General features: G+C 39.5%; 1 protein-coding gene across 1 annotated transcript; it reads right to left on the bottom strand.

Moving 5' to 3' along the window:
• Window positions 1-260: 260 nt before the first annotated feature.
• Window positions 261-25335, bottom strand: LOC108437008 (nuclear export mediator factor Nemf). The gene is made up of 32 exons (XM_017713819.2): window positions 25175-25335; window positions 24045-24113; window positions 23688-23790; window positions 23461-23586; window positions 22954-23102; window positions 22180-22247; window positions 21982-22071; window positions 21784-21857; window positions 21619-21689; window positions 21453-21528; window positions 21221-21361; window positions 20914-21122; window positions 20617-20805; window positions 14372-14435; window positions 14188-14276; window positions 13978-14081; window positions 13811-13873; window positions 9940-10052; window positions 9788-9845; window positions 8722-8780; window positions 8375-8495; window positions 6420-6723; window positions 5622-5664; window positions 4679-4728; window positions 4438-4585; window positions 4153-4230; window positions 3527-3721; window positions 3166-3204; window positions 2420-2526; window positions 2102-2145; window positions 1926-2005; window positions 261-1822 (listed from the first exon to the last, which is right to left on the bottom strand). The coding sequence occupies exons 1-32, from the start codon at window positions 25231-25233 to the stop codon at window positions 1745-1747; spliced, it is 3261 nt and encodes a 1086-aa protein (XP_017569308.1). The 5' UTR covers window positions 25234-25335; the 3' UTR covers window positions 261-1744.
• Between the last annotated feature and the right edge of the window lie 7 nt (window positions 25336-25342).

A 25342-nucleotide genomic window follows, 5' to 3' on the forward strand; every position in this document is an offset into this window, starting at 1 on the left:
GAGTGACTATATATCTCGACTGTCTTGAACGCCTCGGTATCCCTCCGGAAGAGCTGGAGGAGGTGGCGGGGGAGAAGGGGGCCTGGGCCTCTTTGCTTAGGCTGCTGCCCCCACGACCCGGACTTGGATAAGCGGTTGAGGATGGATAGATGGATGGATGGACATACAATTTTACATAAGCATTAATTTGCAAATTTATATTTGTCTTAGAAACAACTTCAAAGCATGAGCTTTTAGATCAAACATTTTTTGGAAAATTCACTGTGTCCAAATTTTGACTAGTAGTGTATCCTCCCAGTGTTCCAACACAAGAACCATGTGCAGTTTATAATCAGATGGCCTGAAAGCCACTATACATTGCTAAATAACAAGAAGCAGCGTTTTTTTTTTTTTTTTTTTTTTTAAAGTATTTAGGAAGTAACTTGCAGCACTGATAAGGCTGATAATTATCATGAAGAAAGCATCTTATAATGATAATTATCATGAACAATGCAAACCATGTAGATTGTATTTTTTGTAGCTTTTACGTTGCTTTTAAAAAAGGAGTTCTACCTATGATATCAGTGTGTTATCATGAAATAAAGAGCCAATTTGATTTATATGCAAAAGTTTGGGCACTCCTGGTCAAGTTCCAGGTTTTGCTGATTTTCTAAGTGAAAATAAGTGCATATCCCCTACACTCATCTTCATGTTTTAATGCAATTACTGTTTATTTGCTGAATTTATGAAAAAACAAAACACAAAATGGTATATTTTATATTGTTTTTGTCAAAAATGTCATTTAACACATTACATAGAGGATGTGTTAACTTATTTTCACAAACATATAGATTGACCGATGGTGTTTAAACTTTTGCATATGACTAAACCACTGTTTTATATACATAACTTGATTTAATACAGAACGTGACTAGGTTATTTTCCACCCATTAAAATATGCTAAACATCATGCTTTTGATATTTTCCATCGTACTGATAAAATAAATGAAATGCCACTGATAGGGAATAAAAAATTTCCCCATCAAAGATTTGAGATGTAAGAGGAGTTACAATATACAGACATTGTTAAATTCCTAATTTTACTAAGTGTATATACTGTATTTTAGCTATTTTTGTGTGAGGTTTTGTATATTTTGGTTTAATAGAACTATCTGAACTAACTTCCTAACCAATCACTGGATCTTGGATTACTGGTGAAGGGGAAGTGGGGCTAACTAGGAACCAAACTAGTATTGTTATGCTCTGTTTTGTAATACTTTTGTTGCATTTCAGGTAGTCAGTGTGACCTAGTCATTTTTCTGTAAATAGGTTGAAATGTTTTATTTGAAAAAAAAAATAAAATTAATGAATAAAAACAATTCCTTGTATATTTTGAATGTAAAAAAACAAGGACTTGTGAAAATTGCAGTATGTTCAAAGATGTTTACAAGTTTTGTTTTGCCTGCTGTACACCTTATATTTCTCATATCTCTCATAATGGACTGATGTAGCAAAAGCCACAATAATGTAATTTTTCACATAATATAGGATTCACTATGATCTCCATCTTTTTTCCTCCCCACAGAAGAAGAATGTGGTATATACAATCTAAGGATGATGTGCATGATTCTCACAATTCTCCTGATCATTATCCTTAATGGGCAAGTCTTCCTTAAGGCAGGCATTTACAGGTTGTGAACTGTCCAAGGCTTCTCTGTTGTCATCCCCCGAATATTCTATGCAATTTAACCAGTTTTCCTGAAATTTATTTCTTCTTTGCTGCCAGCAGGTTCGGAGCCGATACCTTCACTTTGCCAGGCATGTTTCTTGACAGGTCTGTGTCCTACATATTAAGATACAAAGAACAGAGAAAGTGATGGAAATTTAACAATTATTAAAAAATAGCGGCACCAATTCAGAAAGATGCACATTTTAGATACAAATACCTTAACACTGCGGAAAAGGTCTTTCTCTCTGGTGCTAGCTTCCTTTCCACGCATGAAGCTGAACACAGCAGTCCGAGCAGCTGTGAAATTCAAAGGTTCAACAGTTAGAGGTGAAAATAACTGCGTTTCCCACTATTAACGATTTAAAGCAACACTATGTTGAATGAAATCTTTACCTTTTCCCTTTTTCTGTGTGCCTGGAGTCAGTTTCACTTTATGCCTGAAGGAGAACAAGACATTTTAATAATATTACACATCACAAATAATGTTTCTACAGCATGCCTGAAAAGAGGTGGATCTTTCTCTACATGTTTGAAGGAGTGATGACACAACCTGAACAATAATTAACTGAAATACAGCAGAATATTGTAGATAAGGCACTACATATATAATCTATACTGTATGAAACCCTCTGATTACAAGTACAATATGAATATATAGGTGAACAGATCTGAATGATGTGGTTATAGATGAACAGAAAACAGATAACATACTTGTAATTTGAAAGGGCTGTATAGGGTGCACATACAGGGACTGCAAACAGCAATACATCATCTGAGTATGGCTGGCCAGTCAAAGAGTCAAGAAAGTTTTCTCCTTCCTAAGAAACCAGCAACCAACAGATATACATTTCATTACAAAAAGCATTAAAACAGATGTGATGGCCTCGTTGGTTTAACAGAATTCATGTTTGATTTTTTTTTTTTTTTTTTTTTTTTTTAAATCACTTCAATGTCTTTGTTTATCGGTCTACTCTCACCACAATATCAGGCGTACATTATGAGAATACATTACACGATCATTAGGAATTCCTAAATTTACTTTCACCTTCCAGATACATCATCAGAAGGGGGCTTTCCTAGTCTTTCAACTATGAAATCTTGCTCTAGGCTCATGCAGCACTGCTGGAACAGGCAAGTACACACATTTATAACAACAGATGTAGGTAAATTCTTTTTGGCCAGGGTGTCCCTTTAATCTAGAGGGTGGTGGTGTATTATATAGGCAAAGCAGTTAGCCAGATCATGTAAGCCCTTGAGTTGAGGACTCTCCGACAGAAATGTCCCTCAACTCTTTTCCTTTTGGATAAGCTTGAGTTTGGGCTTAGGTTATCTGGTGAAACTGAGAAAACCAGTTTTGTGAAATATTTCCCCAGGTGTGATGAATTAAGAAATATCTAAAACCATGTAGTTCTGTGGGACAGCAGGAGCAGGGTTAAGAAACACTAGAAAATTCTTACCTCTGCTCCAGGGTTCTCCTGGTCCAAGTCATCAGCCTCCTGAAGAAAAATCAGTGAGTTATGTAACAGCATCACTCATCAATCATTCATACAGACTTATGTGATGTCTAATGCTAAAGACATATACAAAAGTATTGTGTAACTAGAAACAAAAAGGACACCAAAAGCTATCTGAGTGTGAACATCACCCTTGTGAAAACCTTTTCAGTCTGCTAAACATAAGTGACTGAGATGCAAGATTTTTTTTTTAAACAGTTGGTAGTCAGTGGAACTCAACAAAATTTGACTTAAATGACTATTTCCTCTGGGTTACCAGTGAGATCCCAAAAGATAAATCATAATGAAAACAAGCTCTCTCTACCTTGTCATCCTGTTCAGTGAAGTCCCCTCCTGCTGGGCAACCATCATCCCCAGGCTGCTCAGCCTTCTTCACCATATGCTGCTCGGCTGCTTTCTGCTTTTGGCCAGGTTTCTGGGGAGCTCGCTTCACTGGCTCCTCTTTTCCTTTTCCTTTCTTCCCCTTCTTTCCCTTTTCTTCCTTACTGGAGCCTGCTGACTGTGGAAGAAGAAATTAGTTGTAAGAAAAATGAAGTAACCTGTGCTTTATGGACTAGATCGGTGATTCACAAACGTGGTCCTGGAAGACCTCTTGCATATATTTTTGTTTCCCTTGCTGTAACACACTGATCCAACCTATCAGCCAATTAAGAAAACAACCCTGTGATGGAATGGTGACCTGTCCAGAGTGTATCCTGCCTTCCGCACATTGACGGCTGGGATAGGCTCCAGCAACCACCCGCGACCCTGAGGGAGAAGCGGCTTAGAAAATGTGTGTGTTGAAATGTTACAACAGAAAAGAAAAAACAAAACAATGGTTCTCCTGGTCTGAGTCATCAGCCTCTTGGCAAAAAGTCAAACAGGGCAGAGCTACTCCAGGAGCAGAGTTGGGAACCACAAGACTAAATCCATACAGCAAACAGTACTGACCCCAAGCAGCTTCATCATCAGTTCACGGTCCTCCTCATCTTGGTCTTTGTATTTGTCTTTGATTTTCTTCAGCTTGTTCTAAACAGAAGAGCACAGCCATCATGGCACCACATTCAATGCCTTTTATAGAGCACAGCACTTTGCACTTAACATTGTGGCCATATAATTAGGCCTGAGATAAGCAGACCATTCTTGTGTTCCATTAACCTTTAAAAAAATTACTTAAAAGAGATCACAAAAATTCTTCAGCATGATGATAAAGTATGAATAACAGTGCAGTGTAACCTTTTGTCCCCTCTTTAGAGGAGGCTGAGTGGCTCCTCCAATCTTAGAGCTCTGGCTGGATGCATAAAAACCTTGATTCTCCTCTCTTTTGGACTCTGCTTCTTCATGTTGTTCATCACCTTCTTGTTTTTGCTTCTTCTTCATATCCCTTGACACAGAGACACATCAATGGTATTTAGTTGTAACCCTAGCTAGGTGCTATACTATGCCAAGACCAGTTTTTTAATTTTCAAGGGTTTACCTTCTCTGCTTAGCACTCATGTACTTTTTGCCGTGTGCCTCTGTGTTGTCCTGTTGGATGGAAACATGAGTCATGTAGGTGAAGGCGTGTCTTCCAACTGAATATTTCATCTGGTATACTGGGTACACCCTGACAGACAGAAATTCTGAAAACATGCCACAATAAAAAGTCCTTGCTCTAGTTATAGTTGCTATGTATGTCAGGCTACCTGACACAGCACTTACACTAACAGATTAAGAAGCTCAGCAGCTCAAAGGAAACATCAGATGCACAGTGTACCCCTGACCATGTTTTATTATATATTGGCTTTGTGCAGACACGTGTTTGAAAACGAACAAAATGTCAATGTAGGCCAACTCAAAGACAAAAGGGATTCAGAAATTTCAGAAACCTAATTTATATTAATCTAAGGAATTTTAGTGACTGGGAGTTGAATTGTTAGATTTTCGTGTCTAAAAATTAGGTTTGAACAAAGAAAGCTGGTCCTTCAGATCAGCTAATGCTAAAACTAACACTGGAGCTAGTCAGAAGATGTGGACTAGCTTCAGTGTTTGCTAAAGCTTTAAACAGAAATTATGATGTGTATGAGTGCATTAATATTTATCTTTACACGCAATCATGTTTAACGCAAAAGCAGGCACTGCACAGTCCTGTTCAATCAGAATAGTGTAGATTTTAATAATACATTCCTCTGTAAAACATCTCTTAGCTTAATAATTCTGACTAGTTTACTGCCTACATTATTCACATGCAGTGTTTACTAACAATTGTGACTGGCTCTGACATGTCAATCATTATTTTGCAAACACTCTGCCATGATTCTGCTATCCCTTTGTTTTATGTTTTCATCTGTGGTTTTAAGGAGTTTGCTGTCAGTCTGGCTCATAGCTTTGAGAAGACTAGAGTATTATGGTTTTGAATACACCTCTTCTTTGTAATATACCTGTTTTGAAACGTCTTGCTTGAAACCAGCATTTGAGATTCCCCTGAAATAGAAAGAGAAAAACTTAATAGGACACAGACACCTTGTTTAAATTTAAATTCAAAATGAATCACAATAGGTCTGTGTAATTTTCATGTAGACAGACATGGTGAAAAACAGTGGCAGTCAAATATCTGAAATTAATTATCAAACTGAAACTAGAGCTTATAATAAAATACAAGGATACTCCAATACTTGCATGCAGTTTTTACTCAGTTGTAAATAATTGACTTTTTTTTTTTACCAAGTTATCAGAAATGCCTTCACATTCTGTTCTTTTTTAGTGATACTTTTTTGATCCCACAACCGGGGAAATTCCACCTCCGCATTTAACCCATCCGTGAAGTGAAACACCACATACACTAGTGAACACACACACACTAGGGGGCAGTGAGCACACTTGCCCGGAGTGGTGGGCAGCCCTATCCACGGCACCCGGGGAGCAGTTGGGGGTTTAAGTGTCTTGCTCCAGGACACCTCAGTCATGGACTGTCGGCCCTGGGGATCGAACCGGCAACCTTCCGGTCACAGGGCCAGTTCCCTAACCTCCAGCCCACGACTGCCCCCTACATGTTATTTTAGAGAAAAATGATAGCAGGTATCCTCCATTGTATTACATCTTTAATATGAAATTTGTGTTTGCTTTTATTGTCACATTTATGTCTACTGACAACAAAATCACAGTGTCCCCAAGTCAAATGTCTGAAACAACTTATCCTAGTTGTTTGATCATTATAGCCCATTATTGAAGAACAGTACCTGTTCGACTGAAGGTGTGTGAGTGAGATTGTGGTGTCTGGAAAACTGATGTCTATACTCTCTTCCTCACTCTTCACCTCTTCATCGACCTCTTTTTCTCCTTTGTGTCGTTCCACCTCCTTCTGCTCTGGCTTTTCAGTCTCAGGCTTGGTCTGGCCTGATGCGTCCTGGGCTTCTGTGTATTCTTCTGCTTCTTGACCATCTTCTGTTTCTCTTGTCACTACATCTTCATCTCCAGTCATTCTGCTGTCTTCTTCACCCCCATCTTCTTCCTCAGCCTCTCCTTCAGTTGCGCTGTCTTCTCCTAGGGAAAACAAGATGTGCTGGAAATTGGAGTGGCGGACAATGATCAAAACATTCTTATTTCAAAGACTTGGATCAATCAGTAAATAATCAGAACACAGAAACAGAGTATTCAAAAAATAATTTAGAGAGAATAATTTATAGTATTTATGAAAAAAATAAACATTCAACATTAAAAAAGACACAAAATGGTAAATTAGTTAAAGGTAATCCCTGTTAAAGATAATAATAACTATTTTAGTACTCCATGTGTTCTTCATTTCAAGACTTGGACTTTTCTCTCCTTGAGGTTTGTGGTGTGTTTGTGTTGCATGTTGCCTCTTTCTTTGGAGTGTGTTTGTTCCTTGAGAAGCTGTGACTGCATGTGTTCTTCATTTCAAGACTTGGACTTTTCTCTCCTTGAGGTTTGTGGTGTGTTTGTGTTGCATGTTGCCTCTTTCTTTGGAGTGTGTTTGTTCCTTGAGAAGCTGTGACTGAGATAAGGACTTGCTTATAGCAATCTCCACACTATCCTGAGAAACATGGCCCCAGATTGTGGAACTGGGTGAAAGTGACTTTGTGGGAATTAGTCAAGACCTTTCGAGACCTTCCATCTATCTGAGAGTGAGAGCTGCAGATGTCACAGAGATGTGCATCAGCGACCTGTCTGAGTCTTATTTACTGACCTTAACCAATCATATTATGCCTAATTGCAATAGTTGATGTTTACGTCATGTCTGAATCAGTTTTAGTTTTTTGGTTCTTTTAAAACCCTTTGCCCTTGTTAAACCTTTCTGTGTGAGGGTGTGTTTATGCATATGTGCTGAGGGCTATGGGATGATTTTAAAATTTTTTGTGTTATTTATTCAGAAATTTTCTGTTTTGTGCTGTTTATGTAATGCTGTAAAGTGATTATGTTCCAATATTTAATGGGCCTTATTTAATTCACATTTGTAAAGAATGAGTATGGAAGACCGGTGCTAAGAGATTCTTTGCCGTGTTGGGGTATGCCGGTAGTGATGGACACTACACTGTAGTCAAGCTGGGGGGCTTTGGAAGTTGGATTTTCAGGGGTCTGATTGCTCTAAGAGTGGAGGTGAAGTTTTAGGGCATCCAAATTTAGTCAAAGTCTGGAACTGCGCTCTGGATTAGTGGTGAGTTTTTCCTTGGCTCCCAGATTTGGGGTGGCTGGACACTTGCTGAGTGAGCCAGTGATGAGGTTTTAGGGCAAATTCATTGTAACTGATGGTAAATTACCCATATTATTATTATGATTATGTGTGCACTAGGGGTGTAACGGTGTATGCAGTCATCCCCAACAATCATGGTAGTGATGTTACAGTTTGGTACATGTAGCCATATGGAGAATATGCGGTAGCTTATGTGCAAATACTGATGAATGTAAAGCAGAAAGCTTTAAGCTGTAAGTCATTAGTATAGTCACACTACAGGCTGTACCAACTACCTAACTATATGACACCAAGTGGAACAAACAGTAACTTGCACTACTGTCTGTTCAAAATAAATGAAAAGAAACTTGACCTTATGCATTTGTTTTTTTTTTTGCTTTGTCCCCTATTGTACTGAACGTGTACCAGACGATGATGTCAAACCGTAGTGTGAACCTAACCATGACTTCTGTATACTATTATACCCCCAGTGTGCGCAAATACCTAAGAGCTCCTCTCCTTCCTCTAGCAGCTCTGCAGTACTGGATATCCCGTCCTCCACATCTTCCTCCAGAGTTTTAACCTTCCTCTCTCCCCGGTGTCTAAACACACACTGCTCATCCACCTACAATCATAACAAATAATGCTGAGCCAACTGACTAAAGCACAGTAGAGTGTGAATGAATATTTACAATCCTGTTCACAATTGGACTGGTAGTGGAGCTGACACCAACTTTGAGTTGTCTGCTGCAAACACATTTTTATTCATTTTTGTTGAATGTCATACCCAATTATAACCATCACTGAAATTAGAGTGTGGCACATTGAGCTGTAATTACAAAATTGATTACCTTGAAGAGAAATCCGAAGCCCATAATGAGATAAGAGGGGGGTAAGAAGTTCTTCTTCCCTGAAAGACGAGAATAAAACATGCATAAATAATAACATTACGTTAACAGTCACACTTTATTTTCATAGTCTATAGATCTACAGATTCCCAAATTGATTTGGTGAAACTTAACAGTGATTATCAACAGTATCTATAATAGATGTTAAGGTTAGACTTGACAGAATCTACTATTTAATTCAATTTAAAGTTCAGCTGGATTTAATAGATAATTGGTGCAAGACAAGGTGACTACAATGGACTCACTGTACCGACACTATATGTACGTCTCAGTAAACAATTGCTAAAGGCAGATTATCAAAATTTTCACAAGGCTATTTGATAGTGCCTAAAAATTTCCGATTGACCATGTGCACAAAAAAGACTGGTATCTCCCAGCCAATCACGATATGTTTTATGTTGTACACTGCTTCCTCCAACAAACCTCACCACAATAGTGATCACCTGGAAGGCAGCAGTGTTTTTTTTTCCCTTCCAGAATCTGAAGAAATTTTAGATTAGATGCAAAACCACAGTAACCGCTCAATATCAAAACAATAAAGAGTCAGAATGTGTGCTCCAAGGTAAGCTAAACTTTATTTAGTAGTAACTAAAATTTCTGGTTGGATTAATGAAACCATAATTAACAAGATGATTTTGTCCTGTATGTCTGCACTGAACATATGCAATTTTACATATCAGTTTATTTTTGAATAATACATTTTTTTCAGAGGTACTCCTCTGTGAGCTTCTCAATGTTTCTGTATGCTACTGAGCTTTTTAATCAGCTAGCGCAAGAGTTATGAATAGAAGGTAGTCTGAGATCAAAGTTTGAAAAACACGGCAACAGTAAATAAGTGAGGTGAAACTTTTCAAAATTTTGCAAACTGTCAATGAGAGCACCTTTTTGCCAAAATGCTCAAGGCCTGAAACAGTATTCATACATGTCAGGAATCCAAAATGTACAGATACAACAACAATTAAATACTACATCAACAGTCAGACGGAAACGGACAAACTTTAATTTGTACCTCTAATCATGAAGCTTCCTGTTGTTAAATACTCTCCTGTTGGAGCAGTCTTGGACACCTGAAGCGGGCAAGACATGAACATTGTGACCATTAAGTTGTGACACCAACGTGATATTTAAAAGCTTAAGCCTAAAAACATGACACTGTCTTACCTGGTTATGGTGAACCCACCAAGCGCTGGTGATCACTTTGGCATCCCAGGCAGCACTATAACACACAGCCATAGTCCCAGCCTCTGTTAGTGTACGTGGAGGAATAGGCTCTCCTGCAACAACAGTAGAGAACTATTTACATTCAGCAATTACATTCTGGCATTCAGTAAATTCTTCGTTCTGTGGGCTTTAAGTCAGTCAACATCTTGAAGGTCACAAAAATAAAGTTAGATTTTTTGTCATTCAATCTGGGATCATCACTGGTCCATCATAAAATACACAGGGGATAATTAAAAATTCAGAACAACGTCAGTGAAGGTGAAGATTTGTGGCAATATCATAACTTTTAGAGCGTTGTAAAGCAAGCCTGGCAACAGGCAGAAAAATAATGAGAGGCACATTTTCACAAGCCCAAAATAGATTTCAATTTGGACGTTTTTCTTCAATGCTTCTATTTAATTATGTAGATTTCTTTAAAGACCCATTTACAGTGCACAGTGTAAAATATTTAAAAAGTTTTAAAAAAAAAAACATTATATCCAATTTAAACAGAGAGAAGAAGACCACTGGACAACATAGTTTTGTTAAAGCTGGGACGGGACAAACTACATGAGCGTTGTGATTGGTGAGGATACTGCCAACATAAGCGATCCCAAGATTAGGACTGCCCAGTTTACACTAAAGGAAAAGTTTTGGCCAAATACAAAAGAAAGACATTCATAGGACATACTTTGTACATGAATACTGTGTGCCCAGAACAGCAAGGCCCAATCCCTTTTCACCCTTTACCCTTAACACTTAGCCCTACCCCTCTGTTTTGCGCATTCACGTCTAGGGGTAGGGTTGTCTTGATTGTTGTTGAAATGGAGAGGTAGGATGAAGTGTTCGGGCTATTTTTCAGAGGTTCACTACAAATGGAGTGTTATGAGAAAATTCCCAGAATGCTATGCGAATCATCGGCAAGATGGCTGCACAAGCGGCCAAAGAGACACATAAATGTAAGTATTTCTCTGTTAAAAAGCCGTTGTATTGTAAGATAACCATTGTAATAGTGTTTTATGGTTATTTCCTTCATACCATGCATAAAAATCACCACTAATACGATGATATCTCAATTGCTATCTAGCAAATTTTCTCATTTCACCTTAAATGATGCAGCAGTTACGTTCTGGTACCCAAGGTTGCTGCACCATTTAAGGCGGAACGGGAAAATTCGATCATGAAGTTCAGCTTCATATCACCGAAGAATTCTTGGTGGCGATAATAAATAATTGCATCCCTCTTTGAAGGCGTATGATGCCCTAAATGTATTTAAGCAGTGAGGAGCTGAAATTTATCCTCCTCTGCTATCACTGTAGACTGACAGGGTCACCTACAGAGCAGCGCTAGTAGCTGTTGATGAAGTGATGTTTTTTTGTTTGTGCTGTTTTTGTTCTGTGACTTGTTTGATTGATTGATTGGGTAAAATTAAAGTTGCGAATGAATCACAAGCACCCACACTTTTCAGCCTATGGCAAATGTCAGTGCAATATACCATTATTGCTATAGTATGGAGACAAAGCAGGAAAAGACGTCCTGATTATTTTTCCAGGCTATTTTAAATATGATTCACCTGTCCTGTCATGTGACACACAAGTGAGATCACCACAGCTGGAGGCGGCATATTAGAAATGGCCGGAAAACCTCGTCTCCCCGTAAAAGTCGCTGATGACAAGTGATGATGTATCCGGTTCTTGAAGGGTTGTCCCATTTCAACCACTACCCCTTGTAACTCAGTTTCAAGGGGGAGGATTACACTTGAAAACAAGGGGTAGGGGTAAAAATAAGAAATGGGTTTGGGCCCAAGATTAACCTACTTTTCAAGAAAATACAGATTTCACATCGCTCTCTGCATCACTGTTTGCTCTGACCCTGGTAATAATTCTCATTCACATTTCTAATCATAATTGATCAGTACTGACAACAATGTGTCAATGTGCCTAATCGGTCAGCCAAACAATTAGTCAATTAACAGAGGACTCAGAAAATAGCACAATTACCATATTCCTCACCTGAACAGGCAGTACAAAAACATTATACAATATGGGGTAAAAGTTTTAGACCAGCTGAGAAAATAATATATAAAGCCAATGCTATGAGTTACAAGCAATTTTGTTAAAAAGAACTAACATTAGAAATAACCCTAATAAACAAATGATTATATTGTGATGTGTTTTAAGCTTGTGTGTTGGCCTTGCCATTTCCAAAGCTCTTCTTGAGGAAGCCCAGACATCCAAGACCACTTCAAACTTTAAGAAATGGGATTGGGCCTTAGCAAACCCAGTGTTTATTTTTACCCCTACGCATTGTTTTTGAATGTAACCCTCCCCCCTTGAAACTGAGTTACAAGGGGTAGTGGTTGAAATTTTCTCCCTATAAAATGGGACAACCCTTCAAGAACCAAAAACATCATCAGTTGTCATCAGCGACTTTTATGTAAACAGAGACAAAGTTTTCTGGCCATTTCCAATATGCCGCCTTCAGCTGTGGTGATCTCAATTGTGTGTCAAATGACAGGACAGGTGAACCATATAATAGCCTGGAAAAATAATCAGGACGTCTTTTCCTGCTTTGTCTCCATACTATAGCAATAATGGTATATTCCACTGACATTTGCCATAGGCTGAAAAGCGTGGGCGCTCATGATTCATTCACAACTTCAGTTTTACACAGTCAATCAAACGAGTCACTGAAAAGAAAAAAAAAGAGCACAAACAAAAAAGCTGAACTTGGCCTTCTAATCACCAGCTTCATGATTGATTTCCCATTCCACCTTAAATGGTGAGGTAGCCTCAGGTACCAGAACGTAACTGCTGCACCATTTAAGGTGGAACAGGAAATTTTGCCAAGTAGCGACTGAGACATCAGCGCATTACTAGCGATTTTTACGCGTGTTATAAAGGAAATGACCATAAAACACTATTACAATGGTCATCTTACAATACAACGGCTTTTTTTAAACAGAGAAAATACTTACATTTATTTATTTACCCCTAAGTTTTAGGGGTAAGGGGTGAAATGGAATTGGGCCTAAAAAACAGCCGGGAAGCCAATCTTTTTACTTTCCAAGTAAATTACTAATTACATTCAAGTTAAGCCTACAAACTGGTTTTAACCTAACTAACTAGTAAAGTAGTACATAACTTTTTATTCTGAACTTCAAAATGTAACATTTCTAAGTTCTAATTCCTAGAAACTAATTAATAAATTACTTTTCTGAAAACTTAAATTAATTAAATAAAATATCAGTTTGTTCCATAGTATGTAAACTTGCTTAAAACTTTATTACAAAGAATATTATTATCACTTACAGTGTAGTCTGGCCAATCAGTTCTTTATTAAATTAAATCAGATGCATTACTGAAGTAATTTAACAAATGCATACAGTACTGTGTCGAAGGTCTTAGGCACCAAAGACACATTTTCAAAATGTATTTATTTGTGCAGTACGTGTTTATTTGCTCAGAAGTGTTAATATTTGAATAAACAACATTTACAGAATATTAAATAATGATTTTTATTTATTTATTTATATATATATATATATATATATATATATATATATATATATATATATATATATACACACACACACACACACACACACACACACACACACACACACACACACACACATATATATATATATATATATATATATATATATATATATATATATATATATATATAGTACTGTACATGTGTTTATTCTAATGTTACATAGTGGACTCTTAGTTTCTTAGTTTTTACTGATAGTTTCATACAATTTTCATGGCTGCCAAAGACTTTTGTAAAAAAAAAAAAAAGCTTCAAGGTTTAAAAGTACTCATACCAGAGGGATTCTTGATGACACAACTTGTAGCTCCATGGAGGTCAGCATGGACATAGATGTCCCCTGAGAAGAAAAAATGTGGGGATATTTTTGTCACTGAGGTTTCAGAGGAAAAGAAGAACAATGAAACAACACACAAGCACAAACAACATAAAACACCCCTGTACCTGCTCGCAGGTAACGTTTGACTATCATCTCATTCTGCTGCTGGTCTCGTCCAGCAATGATGAGGTTGTTCTCTGAGCTGATGAACCAAAGAAACTTTTCAAACCTGGCAAGAAAGGAGGAAGTGATCAGAATTGTTTAGGATGAACACAAATGTATAACAGTATCACCAGTCTAACTTGTTAGAAAGATGACAAGCATTTGTGCCTCACCAGTAGACCTTTCTTGCTTTCTGAATTGTTGTAACTGTCTGGACCTCTTTAAGGGTTTGTTTAGTCTTTTTCTCAGCAGACTTGAAGGCCTTGACCAAAGCATCGCACAACATGTTTAACAAATTTTTACATAGAATTTAGTATTATTGGTAGTATTCCATAAGGACCTGCTCTCTCTCTTTACCTTTTCTGCTGCTTCCACTGTCTTCTGCTCCTTTTTTGCAGCACTCCGCTTGTGGTCATAATACCTAAAAGGACATTATGTTCACATTTAAAGTAAGAGAATAAGGTATAATGGTATGTACAATAAACAATCCTTCACTGTCTGTTTCATAATATCATGTATTTCATATACACAGGGTACACAGAGAAGGGCTCTTACTGAAATTGAAAAAAAATCAAAAGGCTTTTCACATTACTTACTATCATAAATATAATTAGGGGTGGGCCATATGGCAAAAATATTATATCATAATAACAATAATAACACAGTTACAGACACTAAATCCAATTTAACAGGCCTAATTATACTCTCTTTTTAAAAAAACAGTCAGTGTTCTGCAAGTACTGAAAATATCCATGATATGCTCAGAAAACCATATTTTATTTCGGTAACTGTAAAATTTGTCATTTTGCCCACCCCCACCTAGAATACACATGTAGTTACAGCAATTAATATTTTGTTAAATTATAATTATATATCACATATTACAGGTCATTCCATGTCAAATAAACGTACAGTTCAAACAAACATTTTTTAAAAATTAAGTTGGGCTAAAACATTATCTCCCACTGCCTATACTTGGCTCTACTTCCTGAGGAGGCTGAGGTCCTTTAACATCTGTAGGAAGCTCCTACATATGTTCTATCAGACCATGGATGGGGAGGAAGCATAAAAAGGACAGACGAGATGCGACTGGACAAGCTGGTCAAGCGAGCGGGGTCAGTAGTCGGTGCGGAACTGGACTCTGTGGTCAAGGTGGCTGAGACAAGGACACTACACAAACTGCTCTCCGTTACAGAGGATGATGGACACCCACTGACACCATCATCATGGACAGGAGGAGCATGATTAGTGGCAGGTTTCTGTCACAGAGCTGATCAACCGACAGATTCAGGAGATCCTTTGTCCCTAGAGCCATCAGGCTCTTGAACTCTTCCCAGGAGGGCCAGCAGAGAAGGGTGGAGAGAGAGGAGGACTGAATCTGAATCTCATGCTTATCTTGTGTTTCTCTATTCATCTGCACATATAGACAGCATGCTGCACATATTGTACTTTCTGCATACCTCATTGCACATCTTGCACATGTGGACACTAGACACTTTATTTGGTACAATATATGCGCATACTTATTTCATATCATTGTGGTCATTATATGCCATTACCTGTAAATTCTTGTACAGTCATTATTGCACTGCATCTCTCATCTCAGGTTATAGATATTATCACAGATTGTTGTATTTTATTCTTCTTCTTCTTCTTCTTTCGGCTGCTCCCTTTAGGGGTCACCACAGGGGATCATCTGCCTCCATCTTGCCCTATCCACTGCCTCCTCTACTTTTACACCAACCATCTCCATGTCCACCTTCACTACATCCATAAACCTTCTCTGAGGTCTACCTCTTCTCCTTCTACCCGGTAGCTCCATCTCCAACATTCTTTGACCAATATATCCACTATTCCTCCTCAACACATGTCCAAACCATCTCAACCTGGCCTCTCTGGCTTTATCTCCAAACTGCTCCACCTTCACTGTCTCTCTGATCTGCTCATTTCTAATCTTGTCCATCCTTGTCACTCCCAACGAAAATCTCAGCATCTTCATCTCCGCCACCTCCACTCAGCCTCCTGTCTTTTAGACAGAGCCACAGTCTCCAAACCATACAGGACGCACTACTGTCTTGTAAACCTTCCCTTTCATTCATGCTGCTATCCTTCTGTCACACATCAGCCCTGACACCCGTCTCCACCCACTCCATCCTGCCTGCACACTCTTCTTCACCTCTTTTCTACACTGTCCATTGCAAACAAGAAGGGGCTCAAAGCTGATCCCTGATGTAACCCTACCTTCACCTTGAAACCATTTGTCACTCCAATTGCACACCTCACCACGGTCTCACTATCCTCATACATGTCCTGCACCACCCTAACATACTTTTCAGCTACACCCGACTTCCTCATACAGTACCACAGTTCCTCTCTTGGCACCCTATCATATGCCTTCTCTAGATCCACAAAGACACAATGTAGCTCTTTCTGACCTTCTCTGTACTTCTGTACCAACACTCTCAACGCAAAAATTGCATTTGTGGTACTCTTTCTGGGCATGAAACCAAACTGCTGCTCACTGATCTGAACCTCTCGTCTTAGCCTTGCTTCAACAACTCTTTCCCATACCTTCATGGTGTGGCTCATCAACTTTATACCTCTGTAGTTACTGCAGCTCTGCACATCACCCTTGTTCTTAAAAATGGGGACCAGTGCACTACTTCTCTACTCAACAGGCATCCTCTCACTCTCCAGGATTTTGTTAAACAACCTGGTTTAAAAAGTCCACTGCCTTCTCTCCTAAACATCTCCATACCTCCACAGGTATGTCATCTGGACCAACTGCCTTTCCATTCTTCATCCTTTTTAAAGCTGCCCTCACTTCCACCTTACTAATTCTCTGCACTTCCTGATCCAATATCTCTCCCCCCGTTGTCCTCCTCTCTCTCTCGTTTTCCTCATTTATTAGTTTTCAAAGTACTCCTTCCATCTACTCAACACTCTCTGTTCACTCACTAGTACATTTCCCTCTCTATCCTTTATCAGCCTAACCTGCTGTACACCGTTTCCAGCTCTATCTCTCTGTTTAGCCAAACGATACAAGTCCTTTACTCCTTCTTTACTGTCCAGCCTCTCATACAGCTCATCTGAGGTCTGAGCCATTGCCACCGCCACCATTCTTTTTGCTATGCGGCTAGCCTCACAGTACTTCTGCCTACTTCCTTCATCTCTCTGGTTATCCCACTTTTTCTTAGCTGCCTTCTTCTTCTGAATACTCTCCTGGACTTCCTCATTCCACCACCAACTTTCCTTGTCTTCTTTCCTCTGACCAGACGAAACACCCAACACATTCTTGCCAGTTTCTCTCACCACCTTAGCTGTAGTTTCCCAGTCCTCAGGTAGCTCCTAACTGCCCCCAAGGGCCTGTTGCAATTTTTCCCTGCAACCATCCTCCTCCTTCTGCTTCCACCATCTAATCTTTGGCTCTGTCTTCACTTCCTTCCTCTTCTTTGTTTCTAATCTCATTCTACAGACAACCACTCTATGCTGCCTTGCTACACTTTCCCCTGGCACCACTTTACAATCTCCAATCTCCTTTAGGTGGCATCTCCTGCTAAGGATATAATCCACCTGTGTGCACCTCCCTCCACTCTTGTATGTCACCCTGTGTTCTTCCCTCTTCTGAAAATACGTGTTCACCACAGCCATTTCCATTCTCTTTGCAAAATCTTCCGCATTCCTGTCTTTCACACCATACATACACAGCACCTCTTCATCCCCTCTGTTCCCTTCACCAACATGTCCATTGAAGTCTGCACCAATCACTAATCTCTCCTCTCTAGGGACACCATCTACCACTTCATCCATCTTACTCCAAAATTCCTCTTTCTCCTCTAACTGACAACCAACCTGTGGTGCATATGAACTGACCACATTCAAAATTACACCATCAACCTCCAACTTCAGGCTCATGATCCTGTCTGACACTCTCTTTACATCCAGAACACTTTTCACAAGCTGTTCCTTTAGGATTATCCCTACTCCATTTCTCTTCCTCTCTACACCATGATAGAACAGTTTGAATCCACCTCCAATGTTCCTGGCCTTGCTTCCTTTCTATCTGGTCTCCTCGACACACAGAATATCTACCTTCCTTCTCTCCATCATGTCTGCAAGCTCTCTGCCTTTACCAGTCATTGTCCCTAGGTTCAGAGTCCCTACTCTAACCTCCACACTCCTGCCTTTCCTTCTCTCTCGCTGCCTTCTAACCCGCCTTCCTCCTCTCCTCTTTGATGGTCTTCGACCTACAGTAGTCCCAATTTCCACCGGCACCCTGCTGGTCAACAGCAACGGAGGCGGTCGTTGTTAACCCAGGCCTCGACCGAGCCGGTATGGCAATTATATTTGTGATCCGCATGATAGTTTTGGCACAAGTTTTACGCCGGATGCCCTTCCTGATGCAACCCTCACCATTTATCCGGGCTTGGGACCGGCACGAGAAGCACACAAAGTAGATTGTTGTATTTTTTTTTTTTTTTCTTTCTATGTGTATATATGCCTGTAGATAGGTACAGTGTTGAGTGTGTGCTACTGGCTGCTAAATTTCCTTCAGGATTAATAAAGTATGTACCTACCTACCTACCTATCTATCTATCTATCTATCCGGCACTGCATTTCTCCCACATGCTGGACCTTGTGGGTGGTGGGCCACATGGTCTCCCCATATTGCCTCTTCCAGCTGAGCCCGGCCGTGTTACGTGGGCTGCCCGGCCACCAGGCACTCGCTCTGGAATGCTACCTCCAGGCCTGGCTCCAGAGGTAGGTCCTGGTGACCCTCTCCCAGGCAGGGTACACGATTGTCTGAGTCCATTTATCATGGAGGGTTTTTGGATTGAGTTATTCTGGGTCTTCACTCCAGACCTGTTCGCCCTAGGATAACCTACCAGAAGCATATTGCTTCCGACGATTTAGCTCTGAAGATCCCTAGACCACACAAGCCCTTCCACCATGACAAGGCCCCAATCCCTGGAAGGGATCTCCTACTCAGGGGTTGCACAGGGCGAGAGGCGCTGGGCGGGTGTGGGGATAATCACGAGTCCCCGGCTGGCGGTCATGCAGTTGGGGTTTGTCCCAGTGGATGAGATGGTCGTTTCAACGCGAATTAAATCCTGAATGGTGAATTGTTATTGGACTTCTGTGCCAGGCATGGATTGTCCATAACGAACACCAAGTTCATAAGTGTACAAGGTACCAGAGATCCTTGGGTCAAAGGTCAATGATGAACTTTGTTGTTTCATCTGACTTGGGACCATATGTTCTGGACCCTCGGGTGAAGAGAGGTGCTGAGCTGTCAACTGACCACCATCTGATGGCGAGTTGGATCAGATGGCAGAGAAGACTGATGGTCAGACCCAGTAGGCCGAAGCGAATAGTGAGAGTGTGCTGGGAACAACTGTCGAAGGCACCTGTTCGGAATGATTTCACCTGCCACCTCCAGGAGAACTTTTCTCATGTCCCAGAGGAGGTAGGGGACATGAAGTCTGAATGGACTATGTTCAAAACCTCCATTGTGGAAGCTGCCAGACGGAGCTGTGGCCAAAAGCTTGTGGGTGCCTGTCAGGGCGGTAACCCAAGAACCCCCTGGTGGACACTGGTGCTGAGGGAGACCGTCAAGCAGAAGAAAGAGGCCTTTAGGGACTGGATGGCCCAAGGCTGGGAGCGGCTTGGAGTCCCCAGGAATGAGCTGGAGGAAGTTGCAGGGGACAGGGTCATCTGGGTTTCTCTGCTCTCTCAACTGCTACCGCGACCCTATCTGGACTAAGTGGTTAACGATGATGATGATGATGATAATGATAAATCATTGTGAAATTATTGAAATTAAAAGCACATTTCTGGCACAAAAGCACAAAATGGCTCATGTAAAAATATTTAAACTTTTCTTTGCAGTCAATAAACAGCGTCTCCAACATCATTTTTTCAATCTTCTCAAATAGCAGCTTCAAGTGTCAATGATCAAACACGAATGACTCAAAATTATCACAACATCTGGGGTTAGGGCAACCTAATCATGGTCCACATCACATACAACAGGGTACAAAAGTCTGAGACCACTTGTTAAATGCTTCTATTTTGAATTATTTTCTAGTTTAATACAATTTGAGTGAAAAGCAGAATCTTTAAAAGTTCACATGAATTTCAGAACTTCTTGGTGTTTGGTATATCCCTGTTTTGCTTTAATGACAGCATGCACTTGAGCTAGCATGGAAAGTATTGCAAAAGCCTCTGATAGAGTAGATCAAATCCACTTCAAAATCTGAACATGTGTTTTAATGGATGGGACATGACTGAGGAGAAAAAAAAACGTACCTTTTTGATTCAATTTCGATAATGAACTAAGAAAAGTGAAGAATTTGAAATATTTTTTTCTGAATTTTAACTATCATAACTTTTCTTTGTTTTATTTTTTACCAAGATCCCAAGATTTTCTATTCTTTATTTCCAAATAAATATTTTCAGTATGGTCTCAGATTTCTGGACTCCACTGTACACTAAAAAGAAAGGTAAAACTGTAACACCACATATATGGATTTTCCTGTAATGTCTTCTAAATGGCCATTCAGAGGTTATAAAATGTTTAAACATCACAAGCCTGAACTCACTTCTTTGCATTGGCATAAGCAGACAAACTAAGGTCCACATCCACCAGGACAGGTTTGTTCTTCTGGACCTTGCCCTTCTGTCCTTTGTCTTTATTCTTATTCTTCTTCCCCTTTTGCTGCTCAGGGACCTCTGTAGTATCCATCAAAGACTCTTCCTCCTCTCCTTCTTCTGAACCAACATATGGGTTCCTGTGAGGCAAGACCTTTATTATTCATTTAATATTTGGCTTGAGCACACAGTCTCAGAAACCTCAAATTTAAAGTCATTTTATGTCAAGTACTTCTATATGACCTTACTTTAGTAGCATAGTGATGTGATTGGTCTGTAGCTTCAGCTCCTTGATGGCACAAGCCACAGGGTCTCCAGCCACCTGAGCTTCTTTGACAATGAGACCTATTTCTGCCCAGTCCACCTGATTGGCAAGAGCACTTCTTACTACCTGCAGTGCTCTCTCCACGATGGGGAGGTTCATCTCCACCAGCTCCCCCTTCAGACGGTCCACCTCCTACAAAAACACGCTTGTATGAACATACAGATTGCAAATAAACAACTGAGTTTGTAAAACTGAGATAGTGCCTTTCTCTAAACAGGCTTCCTCCTCACCTGGGCTTGGTGTAGGGCCTCCAACCGTTGCTCGTGGTCCTTTTTGACATTCTCAAGCTTCTTCAGGGCTTGTTTCTCCTGCTGGAGAGCTTTCATGTCAATCTTCTGACTCTCCATCTTGGAGAAAAACTCATCAACAGCCTGAGAGTATAAAATGAAGAAAAAATTTAAAAACATGTTAGTTAATTCAGAATGATGGACAAAACCAGAAATTGAAAAATGAACCACAAACCTTATTAAAAGACTCAAGCTCAATATATGGGTTACTTGAGTGTTGAGCAAAAAGGAATGGATGAAATTCTTCATACCTATTCAGCCAAAGAGAGGATCAATAAGATGAGACAATGAAAAGTCTATCTTTTTAAAAAGATAAAAACAATATGAATTGATTAACATACGTGAGCAACTCCTCGTGTGGCTTGTCTGGAGTCATACTTGGCTTCTTTTCAGTTTTCTGAATGATGTAACCCTTTGGTCAAGGAAAATAGATGATAGAGAATTAAGTGATTGCCACCATGAAGAATCAATAAATATTTAGTCAGATTTTCATAATTCAAACAGACCTTTCCATCAAAGCTTGCTGCTTTCTCTATATAATCCTCTGCCATCTGCAAAGCATCCAAAAGTTTTGGTCCAGCTGCAAGATGGAACATGACTTTAATGCTGTTCTTGGTGATAAATTCCTCAAAAGCCTCAAAATACAGTGTTACATAAATAACTGGCATTAATTTCTGAATCATTAAAACATTAAGAAAACAAACCTTCAGCAATGTTAAACTGACTGTCCATTTTCATAAGACCAGGGAGACCAACTTCTATAAAGCAGTGTTCAATTAGAGTGCCTCCATATGCTACAGAGATACAGAGAATCAGTTCATGTTGTTGCCTAATATCAAAAGAATATTGCCTGAGAGACCATTTGAATCCTATTTCACATTCTAAATAACAGGAAGACTTACGGAGGTGGGGATTAAGAATCCTTTTAACTTGCTCTCCACTCTGTGCTTTGGACAGTATCTCTGTGAGCCTGCAGAAAAATATGCATTGTGAACATATGTTAAAACTTTGAATACAAATGAGAAAGCTGTCAAATAAAACAATAATCCACAGAAGACAGAGAGTTACAGTGATTTTATCACAAGTAAGGTGTGTTTACAAATTTAATGTATTAAAAATAATTTTTTATATAATAATTATATTATTAATAATAATAATGTGTGTATAATGTATATGTATTAATAATAATGGAATGACAGGATGTTTGTTTTTTGATAATATTTGTATGTAAAATACAAGCAACAACTTCTTTTCTTACTTTCTTAATTTCTAAATATGTTTTGAAGCCACCACTGAATTCTAAAAGCATGTTTTCGTTTGACTGATTTTTTTTTCTATGCATACTATGGCTATATGCCTCTTTGTGAGATGACTGTAAAAATATTTCAGTGTAGGGAAAAAAATTTTCTGTGGTTTTACTGTGAGGTTTTGATTTCTGTTTTGGCTTCCTGTGGTCCTATAAAGATATAAAGATATATACATATAAAGAATGGTCCATGTTTTAGTTATTGTTATGATGTTACACTATAGAATTATGGACCAGTATGGAGTGAAAAAGTCAGCTATACTTAAAAGGATGTGACAAACCACAACCTCTGACATAAACTTCAGCTTCTGTTGCAATGGTGCCAACATCTTACCACCTCAAAGGATTTAACATGGAATAACTCAGTTACCTTTCCAGACTGATGAGGGGTTCAGGAGGCCTGGCATTCTCTACAGGATATCGTTCCCTCACTGCAAACTTAACATCCTCTGCCTCAGCAGTGCGAAAGCGCAACAGGTTTAGTATGGTGTACTCATGGTCTGTCAGGACTATGTTTCCCTGCAAATGCAAACCGCATATATTAAAGTGGATCTCAGTGGTACAATGTGTAGTATCTCACATATACAGTGTCTGACTTTGTCTAAAAGCTTAGGCTGTCAATCATGACAACAACATAGTGTACAGAAAGCATATAGCATAGTGATAGCAATAATGAGAATATGTTAGAACAACGTTTCTCAAACTAGCCCTTAGGGTCCTAGGGGCAGTCAAAGTTTTTGGGGATCTACATAGGGATGGAGCAAAAATATGGATCGTCTGAGAGACCTGAACCAATGTTTTAGAGGATACCATTGTTAAAAACAAAAAACTAAGAAACTTCATAAAGCGAAGAGGAATCACACCAGAAATCTCTTACCCTGTCATACAGCTCAACTATAAGGTGGTATGCAGCCTCATCTGATCCAAACTGAATGTCCACAATCCTGTCTACACCAAGTTGCTTCACGTGTACCAATCTTCTTGACTTTAGGTGCTTTCGGCACTGAAAAAAATCATTAAAAAAACAACAGTTTGAAGCAAATGTAACATATTCCGTCCACAGCAGAAATTATAGACGCATGCACTACAATGCAACATGCTTACTTTCATGGCAAAACCGGATGGCATGACATTTTTGGGCCATTCAAACTCAGTGGAGTGAATCCGTATGCCGGACTCAATCAATAAGATTGCTTTGCTGTCCGGCCTGAAAAAAAAAAACAAGTTTGAAATAATCATCTTAAGGAAGGAAAATGCAACAACAACAGTCTCTTCAAGTTGCCAGTAGTGCCTCTCATATTTCTGTACATGCCTGTTAAAAAGTTTTACTCGGTCTTGATTCAGTTCTCACTCCTGGACTTATTACTATGCCTTCGATTGCTCCCAATTATAGATTTAATGCAACACTGTCAGAAAAACACATTAGTTAATGAGCAATGATGCTTGTCTCCCAACACTTACTTTTGGAGTCGTATGAGATAGGTCTTGTTGTCGATGTCATAGACATTGTTCACTCGCATCCCAACATATCTGCAGAACAGTAAAGTAGAATTACTTTCAGACAGACGAAGAGTGTGATACACACAAATCTCTGGGTTTCTTTTTAAAAACCTGGAATATAACTGGTTTAAAGAATACACTTATGAAACTAATTTAAAATACATCTTATTTAAAAACCTCAGCTCTGTAGATGCTATCTCACTACAAAATTATACGAGAGTTGCTTGGCCTTGAATAGCAATTTGATGTATGTTGTTTTTTTGCCTATTCTGAAATTACTATGTTCCAAAGGTTATCAGTCTGTCTTGTTTATTCAGTCTGAAACGGTTGTGTTTAAGGCATCGCAATATCTTTCATCAGTCATGGGCTGGAAGTTAGGGAATCGGACTTGTGACCATAAGGTCACCAGTTCGATCCCCAGAGCCAACAGTACATGACTGAGACATGACATACCTTGCGCAAGGTACCTAACCCCCAACTGTTCCCCGGGTACCATTTTTTCTTAGTAAAAGTTTTCTAAGGTTGCCTTTGGGCTTAGGACTGGAGAAGGGGTTGGTCCTTCACTGACATCAGCAGGAAGCCCTGCTGCCTAAACGGCACCAAAATGTGCATGATTATCAGACATAAGGTAGTATTAGTCTTTCTAAAAAAACTGCAAGGTTCTAAAGCCAGTCAGGATTACAACTGAAAAAGCTGGTTAAGATGTGTGAGACCAGGGCAAAAACATGAACTCACACAGTCCGACACACAGGCAAGAAGCGATGCTGTTTGACAGTTGTCTCGCAACACCGCATCTACATAATGCAGAACCTACTATACACCGTGCTATTAGTAACACGTAAAAGACGTCGAATTCAATACTTCCTCCGCAAATCGTAATCAAGGTGTCTCTCTCTCATTAATGACCTTTTATGGCCATTTAGAAATGTGGCCACGACTTCAGCCTGTTCGTCCCAAATCTGTCAGATGAAATCAAATTATTGACAAACCAACACATGCAACACAGTTTTTGACTACAGGCTAAGTTAGCAATGCCCAAATAAGCTTTCTCTGTCACTTTCTGTTGCGTATGAGAGTAGAATCCACCTTACTTGGAATTGATCTCGGCAATCACCGCCCTAACATCGACTGTGTTGAATCTGCCTTTCATCTCGTCAAGAAGACACAAGAACTTCGATTTTCATCTACAGCACTCCGGACACGCAACCCTGCTAACCACGACAGCTAGCTAGTAAACTGGCAGTGCGCATGTGTGTCAT

The sequence above is a fragment of the Pygocentrus nattereri genome, chromosome 10 (assembly GCF_015220715.1).
Source record: "Pygocentrus nattereri isolate fPygNat1 chromosome 10, fPygNat1.pri, whole genome shotgun sequence".
NCBI classification, from domain to species: Eukaryota; Metazoa; Chordata; class Actinopteri; order Characiformes; family Serrasalmidae; genus Pygocentrus; species Pygocentrus nattereri.